The sequence below is a fragment of the Tauraco erythrolophus genome, chromosome 8 (assembly GCF_009769465.1).
Source record: "Tauraco erythrolophus isolate bTauEry1 chromosome 8, bTauEry1.pri, whole genome shotgun sequence".
NCBI lineage: Eukaryota > Metazoa > Chordata > Aves > Musophagiformes > Musophagidae > Tauraco > Tauraco erythrolophus.
This window is the reverse complement of record NC_141472.1, coordinates 6,720,963-6,744,580: the sequence shown is the minus strand read 5'-3', so window position 1 is coordinate 6,744,580 and position 23,618 is coordinate 6,720,963. Positions and strand designations below refer to the sequence as shown.

The following is a 23,618-nucleotide window of genomic DNA, read 5'->3' as shown; positions in this document are numbered from 1 at the left end:
CACAGAGGGCAGCTCTTCTGGTCCAGCTCAGAGTTGCCAGCTACCATACAGAGGGAAGAAAATAAAACAGGTAATATCAGGGTGTGTATACTGGTAAGAGGAGAATATATGCACTCCCTTCATTTAACATATCCACCTAATGAACCTGTCAAAGAAACTGGGCTGGGAGAGGCTGTCATAGTTCTTCTCCCGGAAGATGGCTGCCCGGTCCCCGAGGCCAAGCTTCAGCAGGACATCCATGTCTACATCACTCCCGAGAGCCACTACTGTGGGCATGACGTCTTGCTTCTTCATGGAGTTGATGGCCTCCTCAAGGTTCTTGCTTCCTGTGATGCCGTCAGTGATGAAGACAAAAGAGAGCTCAGCATTGCGCCGGGCAAGTCGCTGCCCGTCTCCTGGGCTGAGCACTATGTTGTTGATGGCATGTATGATGGCTGACCCGATGTTGGAGGATGAGTCCAGGTACTTGATCTGTGCCAGGGCGTTGGAGATTTCCGTCAGGTTGTAGGTCAGTGGGAAGACCACATCCTGGTCCCTCTCACTGCCATACTGCAGCAGCGCAATGCGGGCATTCATGTTGTCATTGTTGCTCCTGGCCAGTGTGAGCTGTCGGGCCACTTCCTCCACAAAGTGGTGGGCTCTGTAGAAATTCTGCTCCCCAATCCTTTCAGAGCCATCGAGCAAGAAGACAACGTCAACGGGGCGCTGCGTGCACTGGGCCACTGCAAGCTCTGCAGGAGAAAGAAGATGACAAGAGTTGGGAGTGCAAGAAAGCCTACAGGATAAGGTTGGGTCTTGCCTTGGGCACTTTGGGCTGGAGTCACCTCCATGCAGCTTTGTTCAAACAAGGACCAGCCCCACTCTGCTGCTAAAACCTCTTGCAGCTGGTAATGTAGGAGCTTTGCTTTTCTGATGGCCTCAGCTCCAGGCCACTAGATCTTAATAAATGTTAATTCTGGGGCCTATGACAGACTTCCACAAGATTAGACAGGTCTGTGCATTTCAGTCCCATAATTACATCCACCTACTTACAGCAGTTCCCAGCTTTTATCTGTAAGAGGAATATCCAGAGATTAATGGCAGGCAGTGTCTGTAAACCTCTCGGTTACTTCTAGGGAGTGACTTACTTTCAGAGTTACTCTTCACACACAGATTTGTAGGACTGAAGTTGTTTTCATACCTTTCACCCAGATTAGTTTAATCAGAAATTACTAATTCCTGAAGAGCTTATAAAGGTTGAGTCATATGGTTGGAAAACAAGACTATCCTCGTTCGTGCACCTGTTCACAGTAAAGCAGCTTTTATAACAGACCAATATTTGAGTGAAACACAGTGGGACACTGTTCTTCAGTCACTCAGAACAACACCTGTCCAGAAAAACAGTGTGTGGGCATATGAATGTATGCAGTGAATGAACTCAGAAAACAAGGAGAAGAAAATAGCTATCTTCGGAGTCAGCTGTTAGTTAGGGACCACTATTTCATCCCTTTGCAGTAGTTATGCATATTGCATTTGGTGTTCCTCTGCGTGCAGTACTTCTCCAAGAAACACTTCCATTTCTGCACCGTTGAATTTTCTTCTTGAGTTTTCTTCTCTGCTGAAAGCACTAGTCAGGAATCCAATTGCAACAGCAGTATTGATTTGAGATGTGCCTGCTGTGGCTGGCCACCCCCTGAGCTGGCAGCAAAGCAATGACCATATCACTGTCAAGCGATTCTGTGGCTCTAAGACTGAATCTTGAAAGCCTGAAGTCCTGGAGCCGATGTCAAGTTGTGTTGCCTGACTGGCAAGGAATAGGAGATTCTGGAGCAGCCCCAGTCTGAGCATCCATTTCTGGCAATGAGGGGTAACTTTTGGGACTGGAGTATCACATTTGTTTGAACATATGTACTATGAGCAAATCCAAATTGACAAAGTGCTTCCCCAGTGCTGAACGTTGCTACACCTGGATTCAGCATGATGGGGTGCTGAACCAGCGTAATTCCTTGTAGGAGTAGAGCAACAAATGGATCAGTTTAGTACATGAGTACTGTCTATGCGGGTAGTCAACATTTGACAAACAGCGAAGTTATATTTTAAGCAAAGTAGATACATGCACTCTCGAGACTACAGAGAGTGTCCAACATGAATCCAATAGCACAAGATAGTGTAGCAGGAGCTCTGATGGTGCATACCATTGAGCTTTCAGGCTATTTGGCACCACTTCCACCCATGATAGAACAGTGCAGGAACTTCTGCTGGTACTTGTGGTTTAACATAACTTGCTGGACATAGCAAGAGTCTGTGGTTGTTTCTGTATCATGTTCCCTGACCTTGTAGACTTGCGCTTCTCCTTAGCCCAGACTATAAAATATATCTACAAGGATGGCACGCCTTGAATGGCGTTTGCTGTACATTGTCTTACTGTGAACGACAGGCTCCTGCAATGCCAGTTCTGACTGCAGTAGAAACCAACCTCCAAATGATGCTTTTTCCCCCATAAGCTTTCTTATTATCGCATTTCCAAATTCAGCTGTGATACTCCTCTCCTTTAAAGCAACAAAGGTACCTACTCATCTCTGCCCAATCTTCCTTGAGAAATGTTTTCTAAAGGTACATTGATGCTGCAGTTCCTGTACACAGGCACTGCTGCCGCAAGGATACTTTTCCTTGGCAGCGCCTGCACTCCTGGTCCTCACCCGCTCTGTGCAGTTGTGGAGGGGAAGGGCAGAAAGGCATGCCCCTTACAACCACACAGTCCAAAATCTAAGTAGGGGTCTTCAAAAGCAGGAGGAAGTGGGCAGGTGGGAGTAATGGCTGCATATCATGTTGGAGAAGTCTTACCAGGCTGTCTCTCTTCTTACTTGTCTACATGCAGTCATGTTTCTCGTGATGACAAGCAAGATCCATCCCCCTCCTACATGATCTGAAGCACACCTTAAGAACTCTTAGGTAAGCAGACAGGGGCAGAGCTTCAGCGAGGCTATAACCCACGGCTGGCTCTCCAGGCAGCCTCTCCTGCCGGAGCGCTTCCCCGAGACTCCTCTTGCCGCTCAGCCCTCATGGCTGGAGAGGACTGCCTTTGAGCTGTGTAATGAGATGCCTTTACATATGAGTTATCACATGGAAATGTAACAGATGAGAGCAGCGCAGCAAAACCTGGGGTTTGTTCTGTTCAGTGTCAGGCTTCTGCTGCAGCTTGTTCCCATTTCTGAGGGGCTGAGGACCCAAGCACCCTTTCCTGCAGCAAGGAACAAGATTCTAGTCCTTAACTGGGAGATAAGTCATTGGAAGCACCACTATGAATTAGGCCAACTAAAATCTTCATGTCATGCTTTTAACTGGTGTGCTGGTCCTTCCCATATGGCTTACAGCAAGGTGTGAATGCCTGTAGCTCACCATACCACATACTGTGTGCTAGGACACAGCTGAGGATGTCTAACAGAGGCAGCACAAAAAGCAGAAATACCATCGATTTTCCTGCCATTAGCAACCCATCTAGTTACATGTGCAGAGTAACCCCACCCATTCGCATCATGTTCCTGCTTCCTATAAAACCTTCGTAATTTCTATTTCCTCTATTATTTCACAGTGTTGACAGTGGAGATGAAAGCAACAGTGAGATAGGAAATGACCTCCCAGTCCTTTCTGGGGCTTCCCCCTTTCACAATCCATCCAGTGGCTTTGGGGAGGTGCAGATTGTCCTTTCCTCAACACCTTATCTGTATCCTTCCTTCACCCAAGAGGTCCACTGAAGGAATCGCTGCTGTGATGAAATCTACCTGGTTTTATCAGAGGGATTAGCCAGGGTTATGTTAGCATAACACCACTACACCCACTTGCCTCTAACAATGCAAATACTGCTCAGGCAGAGACGTTTTCTCTCTTTTTTTTTTTTTCTCATAATGAGCTGAAGGTTTCTGAGAAGCAAAAAGCTTTGTTTCCAATGTTCTGCTGCTTTGCTAGGAAATATTTCCAAGGGAGATGAACTAAACAGCCACTGTGTGATGAAATGAAATAAACACCCCCTTTGCTAAAGTCTTGCCAAATCCTCATCTTATTTATCAAGACGTCCCAGCCCCGGGATGTTCTTTTCAACTCAGTGGGGTTTTGGGGCTTTTCCTCTAGCATCATGATTGAAGCAGCTTAACTACTCTGAGCTCAGTCCTCTTACTTGCATCCCAGCTGGCTGTCACATGCTAATTTTGAGGTAAAAATCAAAACAGAGTAGGGAGCTTGGCTTTGCACCATCTGGAATTAGTGTATTACGACCAGATATGGACTCAGCATATGGACTCAGATACAGACTGATCCTTTTGGCTTCACCAAAAACGCAGAGCACACCATATACAGCTCTCTGAACTCTTTTTCCTCTATTATATGTCAAGAGCAGAGATCTCTGAGTTCCCTGTCCCTATAGACTGGGAGTAAAAATTGCTGAAGCGTTGGGAGAAAGACTGTTTTTGTGCAGCACCTCTGATCTGCTCATGTACTGAGGGACATACTGTACCTCCCCGGCATGCCTGTCACTGGACAGCCTCTAGCCTAGACTGGCAAACCCCAGATGTTGAAGCAGAGTTGGAAGAAAACACTGCAGTAAGTTCAAAGTAGGCAAATTCCTTGTTGTGATTCCCATGCCTGAGCTTGGCAACTGACTCCACTTTGCACACCTGGAAACATTACAGCCCAACAACATTTTTGAAGACCATGAGTCTCCCTTCTGCCCATTAAATATGACATTTGCTCAGCATACTTTATTGCAATAATACCATGTCAGTTAGAGAGGCTGCACAATTCACTTGCTGGCAGTAAACACTTCTACTCTTGTGTCTGCACATAAAATGCCATTTTCTTATGGCTTGAGAGGGCAGTAGTTATTCTGGAGGCAGGAATGGCAGTCACCTGTCTGACTTTTTCTGAAAATCAGGGGCAGGTGAGCTCATGGAAATACCACTCCTCATCTAAACACATGTACCCGCACTGCCAGTGGTGGGTCTGTAGTCTCTCTGAACCAAGCGAGCACTGAGTATGGATTGAATGGGCTATACTACCTCAAGTTTAAATACTTGCTTTTAAATAGCTCACATAATGCATCACAGAAGTCTGACTGCACAGTCATGGATTTTTGCTTTGGACAGCCTGGCCCTACATAACCTCTGTCTCTTGGACATGAACAGGTACATGTTGCTAATTAAGACAGAAGAAACACAAATGTGCAAGCAGAGAAAAAGGCAAAGCTTCTGAGAGAAGCTCTCCCCGGGTTTCGGTGCTCTCTATGGAAAGCCAGGGATGCCCCCTCTCCCATACTACTTGCACCTTCACTCCAATATCCCCAACTGCCCATCGAATGGTTGCACAGAGACACTCGCTGTGGCAAGAGGAGATACACCTTGCTTTGTCTGTCTCGCCTCGCAAATGGTTTGTGGGACCTGCAGAGAGCCCTCACGGTAACCCGGCGAGAGGATGCAGAAAGTGCTTCAGAAGCAGCCAGCAAATACCTACCTACACAGGAAGGCGAGGGAAAAGCGCGTCAGGCTGTCTGCGAACGACGGCTTGCTCTGGCCCTCAGCCATGTGTGCGCCGGCAGCCTTGGCGGAGCCCGGTGCTCGCGTGTGGCCGAGGGCTGGGGCACGCCAGCCTGCCGGAGGGGGGTGGGGGCATGGGAGGTGGGCAGCGCAGCGAGCTCAGAGACGGAGGCAACGCAGCTCCTCCACAGAAAAGCAGCGGGCAAAGCAAGAGCATCTCTTGACATCGCTGGAGAAAGCTGCCATTGTCATCAGCCAGCCAAGCCGGGGAGGACTGCTCCTTGTGTTCCATCCCTGGATGAGCGCAACCAAGCTGCTTCACTGCCTGTGTTTCTCCTAAACTAAATTCATCTACAATGTACCTGTCCCCTCTGCCAAACAGGCACTCGAAGAAAGACCACCTCCACTCAAACTCTGTCTTCACCCGCTTCACGTGATCTCTAACAAAGGTGTTAGCAAAGCCCTAGCACAGTTTCTGGGTCCCCCACAATCTCGCTGTGCACCATTTTGAAGGTGTCAATGAACAAGTCCATCCACTCTTGCCGCTCATTTCCAGTGGCAAACTTGGCTTTTTCGGCGGTAAAGGCCAAAGTGGCCACCAGCTGGGTGTACATGCTGGGGTCCTGGGTTTCCCGCGTGGAGTTTAGGAACTGGGCGATCGAATGTATGGTGCTGGGGAAATCTATGTTGACTCCCTCTTCCATGGGGCGGAAAATAAGTGGGTTTACGTTCCCAGGGTTCCTGTCATCTGCAAGTGAGCGTCAAAAGAATATTTTCAGGGCTTGCTAGCAACGGCTGTGTCTCTGAAAGCTACCTGGCTTTCCTATGTGCACTCCATCAGAGAAGAACAGAGCTAACAAGGACAGAGAAGTAAAGATCAAAGCCAGATATTAAATCCTCCTGCCACGTTTATGTTTGAGGAACCGTGGGATTTGTACTGAAATCACTCACACACTGACTGAGAGACCTCAGAAAATTGCATGAAATCTTTACTGCTCAGTTCCTTCCTACTCATCCAGCACAGGCACGATGGAGAAAGAGCAGTGCTCAGGAAGAAGGTCACAGGGTCACACTTCTTTCTGCACATGGGGTTAAGCCATCACGTAGCTTTGAACGTTACTACATGCAACTGCACACAAGATGCTGTACATCCAGAAAGACATCTAAGGGACAATACTATGTAAACTCCTTGCCTGGCACTCAGCCCACTGCACTTCGGCTACAGTCACTGCCCTGCGATGTGCAATGCTCCTGCGTGGTGTCCGGGCTGGTCAGGACCCCAAGAACCTCCATCTCCACCTGGCTGCGCCGAACATAAGCTTGAATAAAATCCCAAAGCTCAAAGCAAAGCCTTTTGCGTGGGTTAGAAAGAGCCTCACAGAACATCATGCGGTTTCTATCGAAGCATGGTCAGTTCAGATTTGCTCAGAATTTAACCCATTTAACACTCCAGCATCCTATTAGCATTGCAGTAATCAACAGGCAGTGGCAAGGAGACAAGAGTCTGCCCTGAAAACAGGAAAATCTTCATTTCCTTTGACAAAGCACTAAGGCAGTATGCCTTCATCTGCAGATATGGACCCAAAGTGGCAACATGCCTGGCTCTGCAAGGTGGCGGGGAGGAAACTGGGGTGTATGCAATACCTGTCTCTCTTGTGCTCTGCTGACAGTACGCAGGCTGGAGCTGGGGTACCTGCCAGAAGCAATTGATTTGCTCCTTAAAATGCCAGAACTGCAACTTGGACAGCCATGGGGCCAACAACAGGGCTGGGGGTAGCTGCCTCCCTAACCTGAAAGTATCTGGCCTGTCTACAACTGGACACACACACTGGATGTGCACAAAGCGCACCCACACAGCCTGTGAATCATACCGACTCCATCCAAAGGGTTTGCATGTGAATTGGCATCAATTCTTGGTATGTTCTCGGAGAACTGGAGGAAGTTGAGCACTGAGCAGAGAAGCCTCAGTCTCTGTCACATGCCTTATGTCACATCCCTTCCAATACATTCCCTTGCTACTGCGCAAATGTTATCATTGCAAATCCTTCTAGATAAAGGAGACAATGCATCACGGACTGTCCAGTGCAGAGGGTGGAAGTCGCTTTGCCCAAAGGCTGCTGAATCCCTGGGTATCACTTAAAATTTGGTCTATCAGGCCTAGCATAGATCCTTGCATACCAGGACAACTTTTGCCCATGCTGACACATTCACAGGAGGCCCACATCTACCCAGACATGTCACTTCATTTCCCAAGTCCTCTGGGGTGCAGGTGTCGGGCCTGCACTTGACCTGGCCCGCCTATGGCATGGCTTGAGGGACTCACCCAAGAGAGAACTCCCTCAGATGCCTCCTCAAGTCATTTCTGTTCTGATCCCCAGGACTGTCAGGGACCAGTGAACTGTTCTCACCTTGCATCAGGAACAGGAACACCCAAGTGTACTACAGGGAAAGGACCGCCAACTTCACCTTGCTTTGGAGGGCTTTGATAGACCAAGCCTAGGAGAACATGAGTGTACCACTGCTTGAGCCAGTCTTTCTCCTTGAAGTGTTCCTCAGAAATGGGGAGAAGGACAAAACCTTTGAAGACACCTGAGCAGTCACCAGCATAGCATGGGGAATTCACCTCCTTGTGCATGGATCTGTGGGACAAAGCTCCTCAGAAGATACAGCAGAGGAGCCAGTGTGGATAGCTCAGCATCACGATTGGACATTGTGCTCTCTGCATGGCCAGGTGCAAATACTCAAAATACTACTAAGAGGTTTTAGATGGGAATAATTATATCTTTTTTGTCTTCGGATTTCTGAGTGTCCTAGGACCAGTTTTCCTTTGCTTTATATGGAAACGAAGGGACTTCTTTGAAAATGAAAGCTGAGGTTCTGTATAATACTGACTTGCAGCTGGGGACTTTCAGAAAACCATATTCATGGCAAGAGTAGAGATTAAAGTTGCAAGAACGGGCAAAACTTTGCTCCCTACAAGCTTTGTGTACCTCAGCAAACAGTGCATCTATTATATTTAAACGGGCACGCAGACTCAGACAGACAGGATCTCTAGAAATTCGGGTTGCAGATCTGCACCTTAACAAGCAAAACCACCTTCAAGTCAAGTCACCTGCAGCGAGCAGCAGCTGTCTCCTTTATGCCAAAGGATTCTTACAGCCTTTTTCCTTCAATCCAACCCCCTGAGTTAATTGTTAATTAAATACAGCCAGCGTTAGAGAAGCCAAAGCTTTGGGTCCACTACGGTGTGATTTTCCAGATGATTCCTACCCCCTGCTCTGCCCTTGTCGCTCCCTGGGAGCATCCTGCCCAGTGCCGCAGGTTGGGCTCTGCATTTCAAAGGTCACATGAGTGGGAAAGTTTAGCAAGGGGCTTTTGACTTGATGTATAATAGAGACATGGAATGAGTGAGGCTGAGTTTGGAGGTCAAAATTTGGTGGCTCCCAGGAATTGGAACACGGAGAAATATCAGGGTTGAGCCAAGCTGGCGCACTGACACGGTGCACTCGTACCTACCTGCACAGAGAACTTAGAGAGACAGGAAAAGAGCAGGAGATGAAAACCTGGAGCCTCTCCTCATGCAAAATAGCACTATTTCCCAAACCACTGCCATCCAAAGGGAACAAACAGGATTGCACACCCGCCTCCCACTCCCAAGCCTCACGCGCTCTCCCCCAGACCTACCACTTTCTGCAGATAACACTAAGCTACTTGTGATGTTTACCTGTCTGACAGGGCAGCTCAGGGCAGACAATCTGTGGATCTGGAAGGAAAAGAAACAAGGAAACCTGAGTGATGTGCTTCCACCCCCTCATGGCTTGCACAGTCAGGGTGGCAGGGTGAGGCCCTTTGCAAGGAGCAAGGACTCCCCAGGACTGTCCCAAAAGGCAGTATCTGAGGAAGGATTGTCTACCAGGGCTACATAAAGGTCAGCCGCCACCATGAATGACCCAACTTATGAGCTATTGGCCAATCTGCCAGGCCATTGTGTCTCTGCAACCATTGCAACACACCGTATATGCCCCCCCCGCCCAAACCCTGGGGCTAGAAAACTCCAGTTTCCATAAGCAGTGCAAGCAGAGGCAGAGACCTGGGCAGAGCACATCCTCCATCTTGTCAATGAATTCCTCTGCCACCAGGTCTGAGAAGAGCCTCATCTTCTGGACTCGCTGAGGATCATTGCAGGCAATGGAGACCAGGGTCTCACTCTGTTCTGGCTGATCAAACATGTCTCCAATGCCGATGGTGTTGACGACGACATCTCTACCACAAAGAGCCCCGAGGTTCTTGTCATCATCCCGAGGGTCATAGCGCCCATCTGTGATCACCACAGCAAACACTTGGGCGCTCTTTCGCCTGCTTTCCTTGATGAGCTTGTTGTAGGCATACTGAAGGGCAGACGGTGTCCAGGTGCCTCCAGCGATCCACTCCAGGCGCTTCACTGCTTCCTTGAAGCTCGACAGTGAATCAATGCGCTCATCATCAAGCTTGATGGCTTCGAAGGTCCCCTCGTGACTGTACTGCACCACCCCAACACGGGCACCTGCCAATGAAGCGTCACATCACTTGGCTTTGCATCCTCAGTGAAAAGTGGAGAAAGTCAGCAAACTCATATCAGCAAAGAGCTGCCCGATTGGCCTACAAAGACGGGAAGGGGGAAAGGCAGAAATTGCTGCGAACATGCTGGACAGACGAATTGCAGCCCAGGGCAGCTACAGACAAAGACGGAAGCTGGAGAGATCCAAGACCTTTTTCTTTCCCCCATGGCCTTCTTTGTCCCCACACAGTCCAGACCTGTCTGTGACTTGGGATCCTTGGCAATAGAGCCCAGCCGGCTGACCACGTTGACAACAAAGTTTTTCTCCAGGGTGAAGTTGGTGTAGCCAATACTCTCTGAGCTGTCTATGACGAACATGATGTCCAGGGCACCACAGCGCTTTTCACAGTCTGGGGAGAGAGAGAGAAGGAGGAAAACACAAAGGTCAGTGATGGTGGCAGCAAGACTCACAAGGGCAGAAAAGACCATCTATGGGAAGATGGATACAGTTAGCACCACACCAAGCGTCCACAGGATTTGTGGAGCTGTCCACAGCCAGCAGCATAAGGAGGATCTTACATGCATCTTTCTGTCGATGTATGTCAAAAGGAACCTTTCTAATCTTGCTGTGTAATATCATCTATCCTACCATCTGGACCACAAAACTGTATTAGAGCTCACTGCTTCTGCGATGGAAGAGCTAGATTTTGGGAGGTAAGCCAGGCAGCCCACCGCATTCAGTGGTGGGTTGGGACCAGGTGAGCAGGGAAGGACTTCCTGCCGTGTCTCCTCTGCAGGGTGCAGCACCATCCAGAGCAGCAAAAGCCTGCCGTGCCGGTGGCTTGGCGCAAAGGGAAGCTCATGGGGCAGAAGCTGCTCACAGGGCAGGAGCACAGAGCTCCTGAAGAAGGAGGCAGCCTCTGGTGACCCCAATTCCCCATCCCTTGAGTGGTCATTCCCCTGCCCTGGGGAAGAGGCGATGGTCCACTCACCACAGCATCCGCACGTCTCTCGCACATAGGTCATCACGTCGCAGTCCTGCCAGCAAAGGGGTGCAGAGTGAGTGTCTCCCTCCCCTTATGCAGCAGTTGCTCCCTCTAAGGAAAAGGCTTTCCTTTGCCTTCCCATCCTGCAGACCCCCTCCCCTCTTTCCTTGCCTCCTGTGGGATGCCATGGGCCACCTCTGCCAGGCAGCATCAAGACCTGATGCCCTGTTTCATTCTCAGGCTGCGCACAGCAAAGCCATGGTTCCCCAGGAGGAAGAGCACTGGGAGGCTGCAGAGCAGTGCTACTTACAGTCAGGCCAGGATCTCCTGGTGGGCCGGGTGTCCCCTGTAAAGAGAGCACAGGGATTTCAGGCACAGCTTTCCCATGAGTTCCCTTTTTGAGAACTAGAAGTCACAGCCATCAAAACCATATTTTTTTGCAGAGCTCTGCCACGGGAAGGGTAGTAAAGCCTTGGGGGAAGCCAGCAGACACATCTGGCAGCTGGCATCCCCTCCAGCAAGTCCTGCTGCCAGGAGACCTGCTGGGGTCCGATGGGCTTTAGAGCATCAAGGAGACATGGGGAGGAAGAGGAGGGAGCTGGACCATCTGCTCAGACATGGTGACATGGTACTGTACCTCAGGGCCTGCTTCACCAGTTGGACCACGAGGTCCAGGCTCTCCTCCTGGGCCAGGATCACCCTGGGGAAAAAACAAGGAAGGGTCAAGTATTTCTCCAGCAAGGCTGGCGATGCAGCCGCTGGTGTGCGGGGCTCCTCCTGACCTCCTGGTCAGGCACAGCCCCACTGAGCATTGCCACCAGACCGCCACAGAGGAGTCTGGGGACATAGGGCAGGCAGGAGAGTGGGCAGCGCCGTCCCCAGCACGCTGGTCAGTGGGCAGGGGGGAGACCCTGAGCCCACCGGCAGTACGGGAAGTCTGCTTACCGGTTCCCCCTTCTCTCCTTTGGTCCCTTGCACTCCTTTTGGTCCAAGCTCACCCCTTCCTCCCTGCTCAAAGGAAGGAGAAACAGATCCGGCATGAAGCACATCTGGATGTGCTCAGGCAGAGGCACTGCTGCTACAAGCCCATCAAAAACAGGAGTCTGCCAGCAGCTCAGCACAAAGCAAATGGACAGTGTTTACATAGAATAAAGAAGTTCTGCAAAACATATTTCTGATGGCTTCAAAAGGAGATGAGCTTGAGAGATACACCCAGGCTCCGCAGCTGCAGCGAACAGCCAGGGCAGCTGTCGGCAGGAGAGGCTCCTCGGCCATGCACCCGGAGGGTCAGGCAACAACTACTCGGCATTTCAGCCAGCCCAGAAACAGGCGATGGAGACAAACACACTCACCTTGGGCCCCGGCTGCCCCTTCTCACCCTTGTCACCCTGTGAAAGGAGAGGAGGGAGAGGTCAGCGCCCAACCGGTCAGTGCCGCGCTGCGTGCACATACATTCGAAGTCTGCAGTGAGGGGCACAAAGCTGAACAGCAGGTTCAGGCTGATGGCTGGGGTGGTGGGCGCAGCTACTTCCCCATCACCACGGTCAAGGCTGGGGTCCCCAGCACCTCTGCCATGAGGCTAATGGAGCCATGGCTAGGTTCGGTCCTGGTGTTCAACCCCCTCACCCCCTTTGTGGGCTTCATTTTTTTGTGAGCCTGATCTCTTTTATCCTCCTTCCTTCTTCTCCCAGGCTGCTCAGCAAAAACAACAACCACCACCGAAACAGACTTCCTTGCAATCTTCACTGGACGAGGCATACTTACCTGTGGTCCTCTGGGTCCAGGGTAGCTAAAGCCAGGTCTGCCTCTGTCACCCTTTGGTAGAAATAAAAAACACCCATCAGAAGCCAAACCCAACCTTTCTGACCTGGCCATGCCAGCAACAGCCAGAGCTGTTCTCACCCCATCTCAGGGTCAGACACCACCAGGAGCTGTGACTTCTGCAGCTGGCCCTGAAACATTGGGGAAGGCTATACAGAGCGAGGCTTCGCAGGGTCTTGGGGACATCGCATGCCAGGGACACCCCTGAATCTGCGCAGAGTGAGGGATGTAATCAGAGCTGCTTTGGTCAGAACAAGACCTACATCTCTGCCCCACAGGGAGGCTCAGGTTTGAGCCATTCAGTTTCCGAGACACACAAATTTCTGCAGGGAAAACTGCCTTTTTTTAAAAAAAAAAAAACAACACAAAATACCCTTTCAAATGCACAGTTGAATTCAGGGATTATTTTACCTTTGGTCCTGGCGGTCCAGCGTCACCTCTCGGGCCCAAGTCACCAGGATCCCCACGTGATCCCTGCAGGATAGTGTTGGAGAGAGCGAAGGGAGCAGGTGAGTATGTTCCCTGCAGCTCCCTGGCTGCACAGGGGACCGTGCTGGAGAACAAGCTCCTGAGATGATGCTGCAGGACCATCTCTGCCCCAGTGAGGTTACTGTGACAGTGACTGATTTAGCACTTGCGTTCCCATGTACCGTGGAGCCACATGGGTGTCACAGCACTACTGCCATAGTGGGGTGCTGGACTAACCACAGACCCAGGACAAATGGGCACCTGGGGAGCCCCATCTTCCTTCAGCCCGTGACCTGCTTTGATGGTCCCTTCCATATTGTCATGGGAACATCTGGGACCAGGAGTGAAGGAGAAGCAGGGAACCTTGGATTTTCTGATTTCTCCTTGTCCCAGGGGCTAGCTGGGGCCTCTGGGCTAGTTTTCAGCCTCCCTGAGAAAAGGTCAGGCAGGATGCCCTTGGGAGCTGCACTGTGCAGCCAGGTTATGTCAATAGGACAAGCTCTCGACAAAGAGGGAAGACATGGTCACACAGATGCCTCAAGATGACTTACTATCGTGCCTGGCTCTCCCACAGCACCTGAAGGGCCTCGAGATCCTGGCAATCCTTGGTCTCCCTGCAAAGCAAAGCAAGATGCAAGAACATACAGAGGCAGGTGTGCATGAGGAGGAAAGCCGGGTGAGCTGCCCTGGACAGCAGCAGTGTTCTCCCTCCCTCCTGGCTGTCATCAACCCCCACTTCATGCTTACCCTTGCTCCTTTGCTTCCAACCTCACCAGGCAGACCACGAGGACCTTCTGAACCAGGATCTCCCTGTGAGGAGAGTAAAAATATTCCTGGTCAGGGATGTCTCCAATGCTGTCTGTGTGCATGGCAGCACTCCTTGAAGCAAGGAGGCATGATGCCATTCTCAAATCTGGTGTTTCTTGACTTGAAATACAGTGTCAGGGCAGTGTGCCTTCTGAACACATCTCTCAGCCTCGAGCTTTACCGCCCTTCATCTCCTCTCTGGATCAAGCCCTGGAAGAGGAGGTTGTACCTGCTGTCACCAGGACAGGCAGCGGGCACAGTGAGAGCACAGCACACATGCAGAGCCCACTGAGATAGATGCTTCATGGTGCATCACATGCACCAGTGCTGTGCCTCTTCGGCTCATTTGCAATGGTCTGGGCAGTTGCTTTACTCACCCTCTCTCCTTTGGCCCCAGGAGTGCCTTTGCTGCCTTTCGTCCCTGGGTCTCCACGTCGACCCTTGGCAGACACAGAAAGTCACATAAATGGGATGTGAAGATGGATGCTACCTGAGTAGTGACGCCTGGCTTCCCTGCCTTCTGCCTCCTGGTCCAAGCGATGTCTCCTTGTCCCCTTAGTGAATGTGCGTCTGGCAGCAGGGGAGCAGGGATGCCCATGCTGGCACTGCTTGGAAGATCTTGCCTTTGGCTTGGAAGATCTTGCCTTTGGCTTTTAGGAAGTTACAGCCAGACTATTCTTTCAGAAGGGTGGTCACAGCAGTGACCACAAGCACTTGTGGTTCATGCCCTGAGGGTTAAATATTCTGCTTTACTTCCACCTCGTCCAGCGTTGCTTTCCCCACTGGATCTTGCACAAAGACACAAGCTAGCTGGGCTCTGGTCTCTTGGTGCTGGTGAAGCCTTGCTGCTGTATTTTGAGCAACCTGGTGTAGTGGAGGGTGTCCTTGCCCATGGCAAGGGGCTTGGAACTAGATGATCTTTGAGGTTGCTTCCAACTCAAACCATTCTATGATTCTATGATTCTGCCAGGGAACATTGCCTTCAACCCACTCCCCAAATTTTTCAGTGCCCCAGCACAGTAGCTTGGGTCTGCGTGGCACCATCGATGTTATCAAGCTGCCCTTTTCAGAGTGCTCTACTGTAACGGCCATTAGATCTCCACTCTGTGAGGTCCTGCAAGAAGCCAGCAGTTTGGGGAACTTGCTAGAGTACAGCCAAAGGGTTCTTGGGCATCCACAGAGGCATTTGTTTTTGTAGGAATACAGGATGCTTCTCTAAGGTGAAATGGCTAACATCAGGTTTAGGATTACAGAAGTACTGCTTTGCGAAGATGGGGGAGACAAGAAGATCAGCATCTGCACGTCTTTTGGGATGCAGAAGGCAGGGCAGGCAGGCTAAATGTGGAAGTTTATCAGCGCTCATCCATTAAACTGCAACAGGCTTCCTTGGTGTGCCCACTGTCCAGGGACCTATTCAAACACTTACAGGCTCTCCTTTGGGTCCAGGAGGTCCCGTTTCACCTCTTTGTCCCTTGCTTCCAGCAGGCCCTTGAGCTCCAGGGTTGCCTGGAAGTCCCTTGGAGAAGAAAGAGAAATACAATTTGTTGGGAGAGAGGTCAAGGTGCACACACGCATCTCTCATCTGTGTCAAGCAGTCCGGCCTTAAGCAGAGGTGTGTATGAGCACACAACTTACAGTTCCACACACTCTCCATTCCTACACGTCAAAGCTATGTGCACGGGCTTGAGCCTTGGAGGAGTGTGATGCTGTGTCACCTTTCCTCCATCAGCCAGTGCAAAGCCTTGTCAACTCTTCCTCACAGCATCTGTCCAGGCCTGCCTAAAGCTGGAAGGCTATTTCAGCCTCCTCCTCCACTCTCTCTGAAGGACCTGGCCATCAGCATAGCAAACCCTTTGGGACCTTATAGCCAAAATGGGTATAAGTATAGCCAAGTACAGTGGGTAAAGACTGTGCTAGATCTCTGAGCAATTAATCGTTAAAGTTTACTCACATAAATAAAACCAGCCTGAAAACACTGGCAGTGCCACAAACACTGAGGAACTCATGAGGCTGTGACAAGGGGAAACCATGGCCAAACAGGGCCTTTCTACCCAGGAGAAGATGGGAAGAGGAGGAAAGATGCAGCGCAGTGGATCAGCTAGAGAAGTAAATCCTCCTAAGTCTATTTCACCTGCTTTGCTCTGGACAAATGCTCGAGACCCATTCTCGTTTTGCTCTGGGAAGCTGCAGGGATGTTGCGCAGTCCCCTCTCCTGTTGCCCATGTGATATTTCCCACTGCACTGGTGGGGACACATATGGCAGGAGAGCTCATTTGACCACCGAGGGGCTTGTGCTGTCTCCGTGCCGGCAGGATAATTTGCAGAATCATCAGGATGCATTGGCGAGCAGTCATTTTCATACTGCACCTGCCCTGTGACCAGCAGCAGATCCTGCTCTGGCTCCATGCCACGTGGAGCAGACCCTAGTAAGACATCTGAATGCTGCATGAACCTACCGGGCTTCCTTTTTCTCCTGGAGGTCCCGGAGGTCCACTGCGACCAGGCCGACCAGGATCTCCCTGAAACAGCCAGAGAGCAATGGTCATTGCCTGCATCATCATCAGTATGTTGTTGCTCACAACCGACATGCACCATGAAGAGCCCAAGGAGCAGGGCCAGCAAGGCTCTTCCCTCAACTCATCATCAACTGTGTCTGATGATGACCCTGGAGCCTACAGGCTCCAGACCCCAGGGCCTATGAGCTCCATGAGTAGCGAAGGATTTAAGAGTAAATATAGGCAATGGTGTTTAGCCATCCCCACTGGTGGCCTCTGCCTGCGCTCTGCTCGCTGTTCAGAGCACTCGTACCTTTATGCCTTCATCTCCTCTTTCACCTTGGTCTCCTGCATCTCCTGGGTAGCCATCAGGGCCCTAGGGAGGGAAAGGACAAAGAATCACACATTTTGCAGTGGCATCAGTATGCACTTTCCCTGCAGAATACATCAACTGGCTTAGAAAGCTGCTCTAGAGACTAAACCAGTTTTTCCTTGTTGCTAGTGTTGATGAAAGGAGCAGCTCCTCCTCCCTATGTGGAGGGGAGGGATACTGGGGGATCCCAGATTACTTGCCTACGGAAAGGGAGCACAAAACAATCAGGCTGTGCTCCCCATTCTGGGGATCCTAGGCCTGCGATCATATCATGCAATCTGTAGGAAAATGAGCCAGTAACCTCTCATTGGTCATTTTTCTACATGTGCAACTCATTCAGCAGCTACACAACTGATGTGCTGAACGAAAGAGTAAAGTGTTCCTACCTTGTCACCAGGATCTCCCTTGCAGCCCGGTGGTCCAATTCTCCCCAGCTTGCCCTAGAGAGATAGCATTCAAAAGAAAAAGACAGAGAAGCTGTAAGTGTCTGAAGAGAAAATACAGCTTTTCTTGTTAACAGTTGCTCATTTTTAACATTATCTGCTGACCATACCTGTCACCAACTAGACAATAAATAGCAAGTGTATTCCTTCAGGACTGTGATGTGCAGAGACAAATGGAGGAGGAGAAAGTAGCCTAAAAGCCTCAAGTGGTGGCACTGATGTCGGCAGGAATTCAAGCACGCACATCCTGCACACATGCCCTGGGTGATGGACATGTCCCTTGGTGCTGGATTTAGTGGTCGCTCACGTCCATGGTTCCGCTGGTCCTCTGTCATGCCTCTCGCATCAGAGCAGCTCAGGTTTGCAGTAACCATGCCACCTGATAGATGCCATGAGAGCAGTGTCCGCCTCGCTCTGCGCCTCAAAATGGCTTTGCCAGCAGTGCTGAGACAGCTTGGCCCAGCTAGAGAGCAGTGAAGACTGAAGGACTTTAGCGTTTCAGAGCTTCAGCAGGCATTTGAGGAGTGGGAAGAAGAACTGGTGTTATCTCACAGATGCACTTGGCTAGGTAAGTGCAGAGCAAAACCGACGCGTGCTGGCCAGCAGACAAAGCCAGCTGAAATCATCTCAAATTAGGCTATCCTGCTGCCATACATCTGCATGGCATGCAGATCTAAGGGACGTTGTGGCCCTCTGCACTCACCATAGAGGGGACAGAAGATTTCAGGGACTTCATTACAAGGTACTTGAACCTGGCTTTAGAGCTTTAATAGTAAGAACAAGTAATAGCTTAGAGATGAAATTTCAGATTCTATGACGAACTGCCTTGAAAACCAAATTTGTGTAAAACTTTCTGTGTGTATGTCCTGTAGGGGTCACCAACACTCCGGATGAGGTATCTGCATCCAGACCATCTGGCTACATCACCTCCTGCAGCAGGACTGGCTGTGTTACACATCTAGTTCCTCAAGAGAGCGTGCTGATGAAAGGATAGCACTTCTGTGACCTGAATTAATTCACCTCCAGCTACCTCAAATATTTCTACAGGTCATGCAGAATAATGTGCAAATAAGTTAATAGGAACCTCAGTAAGAACAAAAATCTAGCGTGTGAGATGGGACAAACAAAACAACCCGTGGGGACAAGGAGGGGTAAAGAAATGAAACATTAGGAGCAACGTTACAGGGTGCTCCCAGTGCTGTTACCTTCTGTCCATCGGTGCCGTTCCTGCCTGCCAAACCAGCGGCACCCTGGGATCAAGGAGGAAGAGGGATCAGTGATCTGTTAACACACACTCAAGGGTTGGCAGCCGTAACAACATGCAAGTTAGAAAATGTCCTTTCTTACCCTCCTTCCATCAGATCCAATCTCTCCCTGGAGGAAGAAGAGGACAGGAGTCAGTCAGCCAGTCTGCCACCATCCCTCCCACCCATTTAGCTCAGCAAAAACATCAACACTTCACAAGATCGTGAGCAACATCTGAAGGAGGCAGGCTTTGGGATGCTCCTAGAAATCCCTCCCATGTCCACAATTACATACTAGTATGGTTGTTATTCTCCCTATTACAGATAAATTCTCCTTCTTTGCAACAGAAAGGTGTGTGTCCCCTGCCAAGTGCCCAGACAGCCATTCGGTCTCTTCTTTCTCACCTTCTCTCCTTTCAGCCCTGGCACACCCTAGACAAAAAGAAAAGAAGAAAAACATTGTGTTAGTGCCCCGGGATCTGCAGGAGCGGAGGCAGTGGCATGGTCTCAGGTGGGAAACAGGTGGGTGGAGAGGGAGAAGCAGCGCTCCCCCTGCTTTAATAAAAGTCAATGAATGCAAAGAGTTCAGCCACCAGCTATGGGGTTCTTACCTTGGGACCGGGGTATCCGATCGGACCTTCAATACCTGGGTCACCCTTAAGGGAAGAAGACATGGAGAGTTAGCTCGAGTGTGGCAGAGATGAGCCCCCAGTCAATGCAGGCGCAGCAGAGCTGGCTGCGGCAGAAGGGATTCCGCAACTCACCTGTCGTCCCTTCAGCCCAGGAGAGCCTGGCTCACCCATGTTCCCCTTCGCACCCTAAGGAAAGTAAAAACCCAACATAAGTCAGGGCGTGGTGCTGACTGTGAGAAAATGGCAATTTCTGGGAGCATCAGGCTCACTGTGACTGCCCCTACAGAGCTTGGGGTGATGTGCTGGAGGAGCGGGACCTGCTATATCCTGAGGAAGTCAGGGAAAGACTGTATGGGGAGGGGAGCACACAGAGCTGGGGGAAGAAGAGTGGGACACCCAGCACATGTGAGAGCTCTGCTCTTGAGGGCAGGAGAATCAGAGACAACTGCTGCCTCACTCCTGTTGTCCTCACGTGCCAAAGGTGACGGCTGTGGCTGGCACAGCTGATGCTTGGATGCCTCTCTGCACTGGTGTCAATGCATCGGCCTTGGCATAGGCACGAGGAGACATCGGTGCTGGCTGTGCGCTCCATTCGCTGCAGCGCGGCATTCTCCAGGGCCAAGACAGATGCTGGGGAGTTATTTCACACCTGGGTGTTATGCCCGTGAAGGCTGCTGCAGCTGAGGTGGGATGTAGGGCATCCTGCAGTGTCTGTGGCAGGCACTGGCATTATCCTCTTCCCAGTCTTACCTTCTGCCCCCGGTATCCCTTGGGACCAGGTGGACCTACAATCTCCAGGCAGCTCATCTTGTAGCACTGAAACAGGACAAATTAAACAGGAGGTGTAACCACTGCACTGCAGTGTGAAGCATGCACTCAAAGCTCAGCTCTGCACCATGGCTCTCCATGCACCTCTCCCCATGACCGCAGTGCTAAAAACTACTACGGATACAGTGGGGTCAGAGTTGAGGCAGCAACCAAGCATGCAGAAAAATGCTGCCTGTAAATGAAAAGCAGAAAGTTGCCACAAGCACATACATTATGGCTTGGCTCTAGGCCCAAACCGAAAGAACAAGACTGCTAAGCTTCAGACAAGGTGGTGTGGGCTTACTCTTCTGGGGCTATCAGGGGATGTGCATGCTCTTTGTAGCATCGCTCTGCACACGCCTCCATATGTATACCAGCAAAGCAAGGAGCTTCAGCTTGTGCAGCAGCTACAAAATATGCCTCCAAAGTGATGAAATGCGTCTATTCAATAGACCCGAATTCATTGCAGGTGAGGGGAGGCAGAGAGTGAAGAGTCCAGTATGCTATTTTAACTACTGGGTAAGAGGACAGGTCCCCAGGCTCTGCACTGATCCACAAGTGAGCAGAGACCTGTTCTGTTCAGCTCTCTGCAAAATCTGGCCAGCTACTTCAGGGTACGACCTGGTCTTCTCTAAGTGAGGCAACCTAAACCTGTGCTGTGTGGCTATGGCACAAAGATGCTGCTCACTCACCTCTCCGTAGGCTTCGTGTTTCTGCAAAGGAGAAAGAAGGATGAACAGAATCAGTTAAGGCGAGAAAGCCCCAAGAGAAAAACAACATCCTGCCCTTGGAGGTGTGTGTGATGGTAAGGGAGGGAAGGTGGTAAAGGTCCCATGGCTTTAAAGATGTTCTCAGCAGAGTCCCCAGTTAACAGTGCCTTACAGGTCGGGGCTCAAAGACTGTGCTGATGGTGAGCACATGTCTCAGCACTGCACGCTCTTCCACACGCCCCTGGATGGGGAGCAGACTAGGGTATGGGTCTGGCCTTCAGCAAGAGCCAGAACTAGGATGGCAGCCTGCCCAGACTTGCCAAGGAATGGAGATGCAAACCACTGAGTCCTGGTTAAGCACCTAACCAGAGAAATCAGAGATGCTCAAGCTTCCATTTGGCCCGTAAGTGCTGAAAGGACATAAAAAAGGAAGGCCTTTTCCTGCTAGAGGTGATCTCTGCCAAAACCCGCCAAAGGGCTGCTCAGAGAGCATCCCCCCTGCTCCATGTGCTGCTTCTCTTGTCCCCCCTGTTATACTCCCTGGACCTCAGGCAGCACTCCATACCATAGCTTGGATTATCCTATCAATGGTGTTCACATCGATGTCCAGCGTGTCTTTCTGCGTGATGGCGTAGTTGTTGCGGTACAGCTCATGTGGCAGGTTGGCAATCTCCCGCAGTCCCTGCTCGTAGACGTTCTCACTGGGGGCCACTGCGAAGAGCTTGATCCCCATGTCTCGCGCCCTCTCGGCCTGCATCTTCATCCCTCCACAGGGGCTGCCAGTAACATGGCCGTCAGTGATGACTACCGCAAAGTTCACACCCGAGGCCATCTGGGTCTGGATTTGCTCTGTCATGTTGGAGATAGCACAGTCCGTGAAGGTGCCCCGGCCAAGATAGTTAATAGCAGACAGCCTGGGGAGATATATGTCTTTGCTGCTCGTTAAAGGGCTGTAAATTTCCACCACATCCGAATAATGAAGTCCACCGAACTGCCAAGTGATGTAGACTTGGTTCTGGTAGAGCTCATTCTCCAGTTTATCAATGAACACAGGGATGAACCGCTTTATTTGATCCACGAGGCTCTGGATAGGCACAGTTTGCAGAGCAACACTCTCTGAGGTGTCGATGATGAAATATACATTGATGGGGCAGTTCCTCTTTTCTGCATGGAGACAATTATTCAGCATGTCAGAGCACTTCGTGCACCACTGTGCCCCTTTCACCATCCCCCAGAAACCTGGACTGAGAAGCGTATATAGACAGCACACAGAGGACAGCATACAGAGTGACGAAGAGAGCAAACAACAGCACGAGGCTCAAGGTTCAGCTTCCTGCCAGGATGCTGCAGCTCTTACTAATCAGGAGTTATTTCCACCTGGGTTGGAGGAAACTGAGGACTAAGTGCCAGGTTTGAACGAAGAAGAGCAAAGGTTTGACTTTTGCTCTTCGGCACTAAATTAATGCCCCGTCTGCCAGGCTGCTGGTTACTCTCTGATTTATAAACATTTTCCAAAAAATCACACCTAAGTGCAATACCGGAAATGCACAAGCCTCCCCTAGCTCTAGCAGTATAATGTCTGTGTTCAGGTCAGATGACTCTCCAGCATCCAGGACTTCAAAATCCTAAGACTTGCTCCATACTGAATCAATGTTGAAAACCTTGCCTGTTATTGTAAAACTAAGGCTGGACACATAAATCATCTCCTCTACATTGCAACTGAAAAATGCTGAAATAATCAAATTTAAAGTAGACTATTTTCTGACATCAGATACAGAGCTGAGCTCTGGAGACTCCCTGGTATTTATTACTGCACCAGCTGGGAGAAGCCACCACTGGCAGACCCCAGCTCTTCAATCTCTACCTCTCTGCACTCTCATGCAAACACCAGAAATGGGAGTTTCGGTGCAGGACGGTGTTCCCTACAAACAGGTCACTACGCCAGGAATGCAAAGTGGCAGGAGAGGTGTAGCATGCCACTGTCAGTTCCTGGTGAGCAGGCTCTACAACTGAGCACGGCCATTGCTTTTGGTAAAATTGCTGCCTACAAAGGAGAGAGACACGCAAATTATCTGGTTAATACCTGTACAGGAGGTAGAAATGACATCTCCAGGATCTCCATCAAACTGAGCATGCAGAGGAACTAGAGCCACACAAAGGAGAGTGGAAAAAAAGGCCTGTCGGAACATCTCAGCAGTTCCTCGGGATATTTAGATGCCTGTGGGAAGATACGAGTTACATATTAAGCACAATATACAACCTCCTAGTTCTGCTGGGAAGACACAAAGCCAGCCAACGCTCCTTGCAAACCCTGTCTGTGAAAAACAAGACCTCTCTATCACTGTCACACATCACTGGGCTACTGATGTAGGTTTTTTTATATTGACTTGGAAGCTAAGCAATTAAAATATTTCTTTCCTTGGAGTGTGGGCAAATGATTTAGAACTACTTTAGCTTCCCTGTCAGTCTGAAGGGAGGGATCAGGTGGTGGAGTTATGGACAGTGCATCAGGATCTTCTGATTTCATGGTTTATCTCTAGGTATGTGTCTGGCTGTCCCATGACTACATTGACTTCATCACCCCCGATCCTTGCAGACATAAGCGTACATGCTCTTCTCTTCACCTGCTTGGCCAGACCGCTAGTGAAGGTGTGCAGCAGGTTGTTTCCACTTCCAGCTCACCATGTGGGTGTGATGATGCCTGCGTATTCTGAAAAGGTACAAAATCCTCTGCTTAGCAGCGCTGCTTTTTAGTCTGCACAACTCATGGAGCGAAGGGATGACTAAACAA

General features: G+C 50.4%; 1 protein-coding gene across 1 annotated transcript; it reads right to left on the bottom strand.

Annotated features, from left to right (window-relative positions):
* Positions 1–123: 123 nt before the first annotated feature.
* On the bottom strand, positions 124–23,016 carry COL6A2 (collagen type VI alpha 2 chain). Its single transcript, XM_009982494.2, has 27 exons — positions 22,911–23,016; positions 21,393–21,991; positions 20,810–20,830; positions 20,061–20,126; positions 19,443–19,496; positions 19,290–19,334; positions 19,084–19,110; positions 18,782–18,808; positions 18,640–18,684; positions 17,378–17,431; positions 16,932–16,994; positions 16,580–16,642; positions 15,550–15,639; positions 14,501–14,563; positions 14,064–14,126; positions 13,868–13,930; positions 13,260–13,322; positions 12,792–12,842; positions 12,380–12,415; positions 11,973–12,035; positions 11,665–11,727; positions 11,338–11,373; positions 11,034–11,079; positions 10,299–10,451; positions 9,595–10,047; positions 9,229–9,267; positions 124–731 (listed from the first exon to the last, which is right to left on the bottom strand). The coding sequence occupies exons 1-27, from the start codon at positions 23,014–23,016 to the stop codon at positions 124–126; spliced, it is 3,060 nt and encodes a 1,019-aa protein (XP_009980796.2).
* Positions 23,017–23,618: the final 602 nt, after the last annotated feature.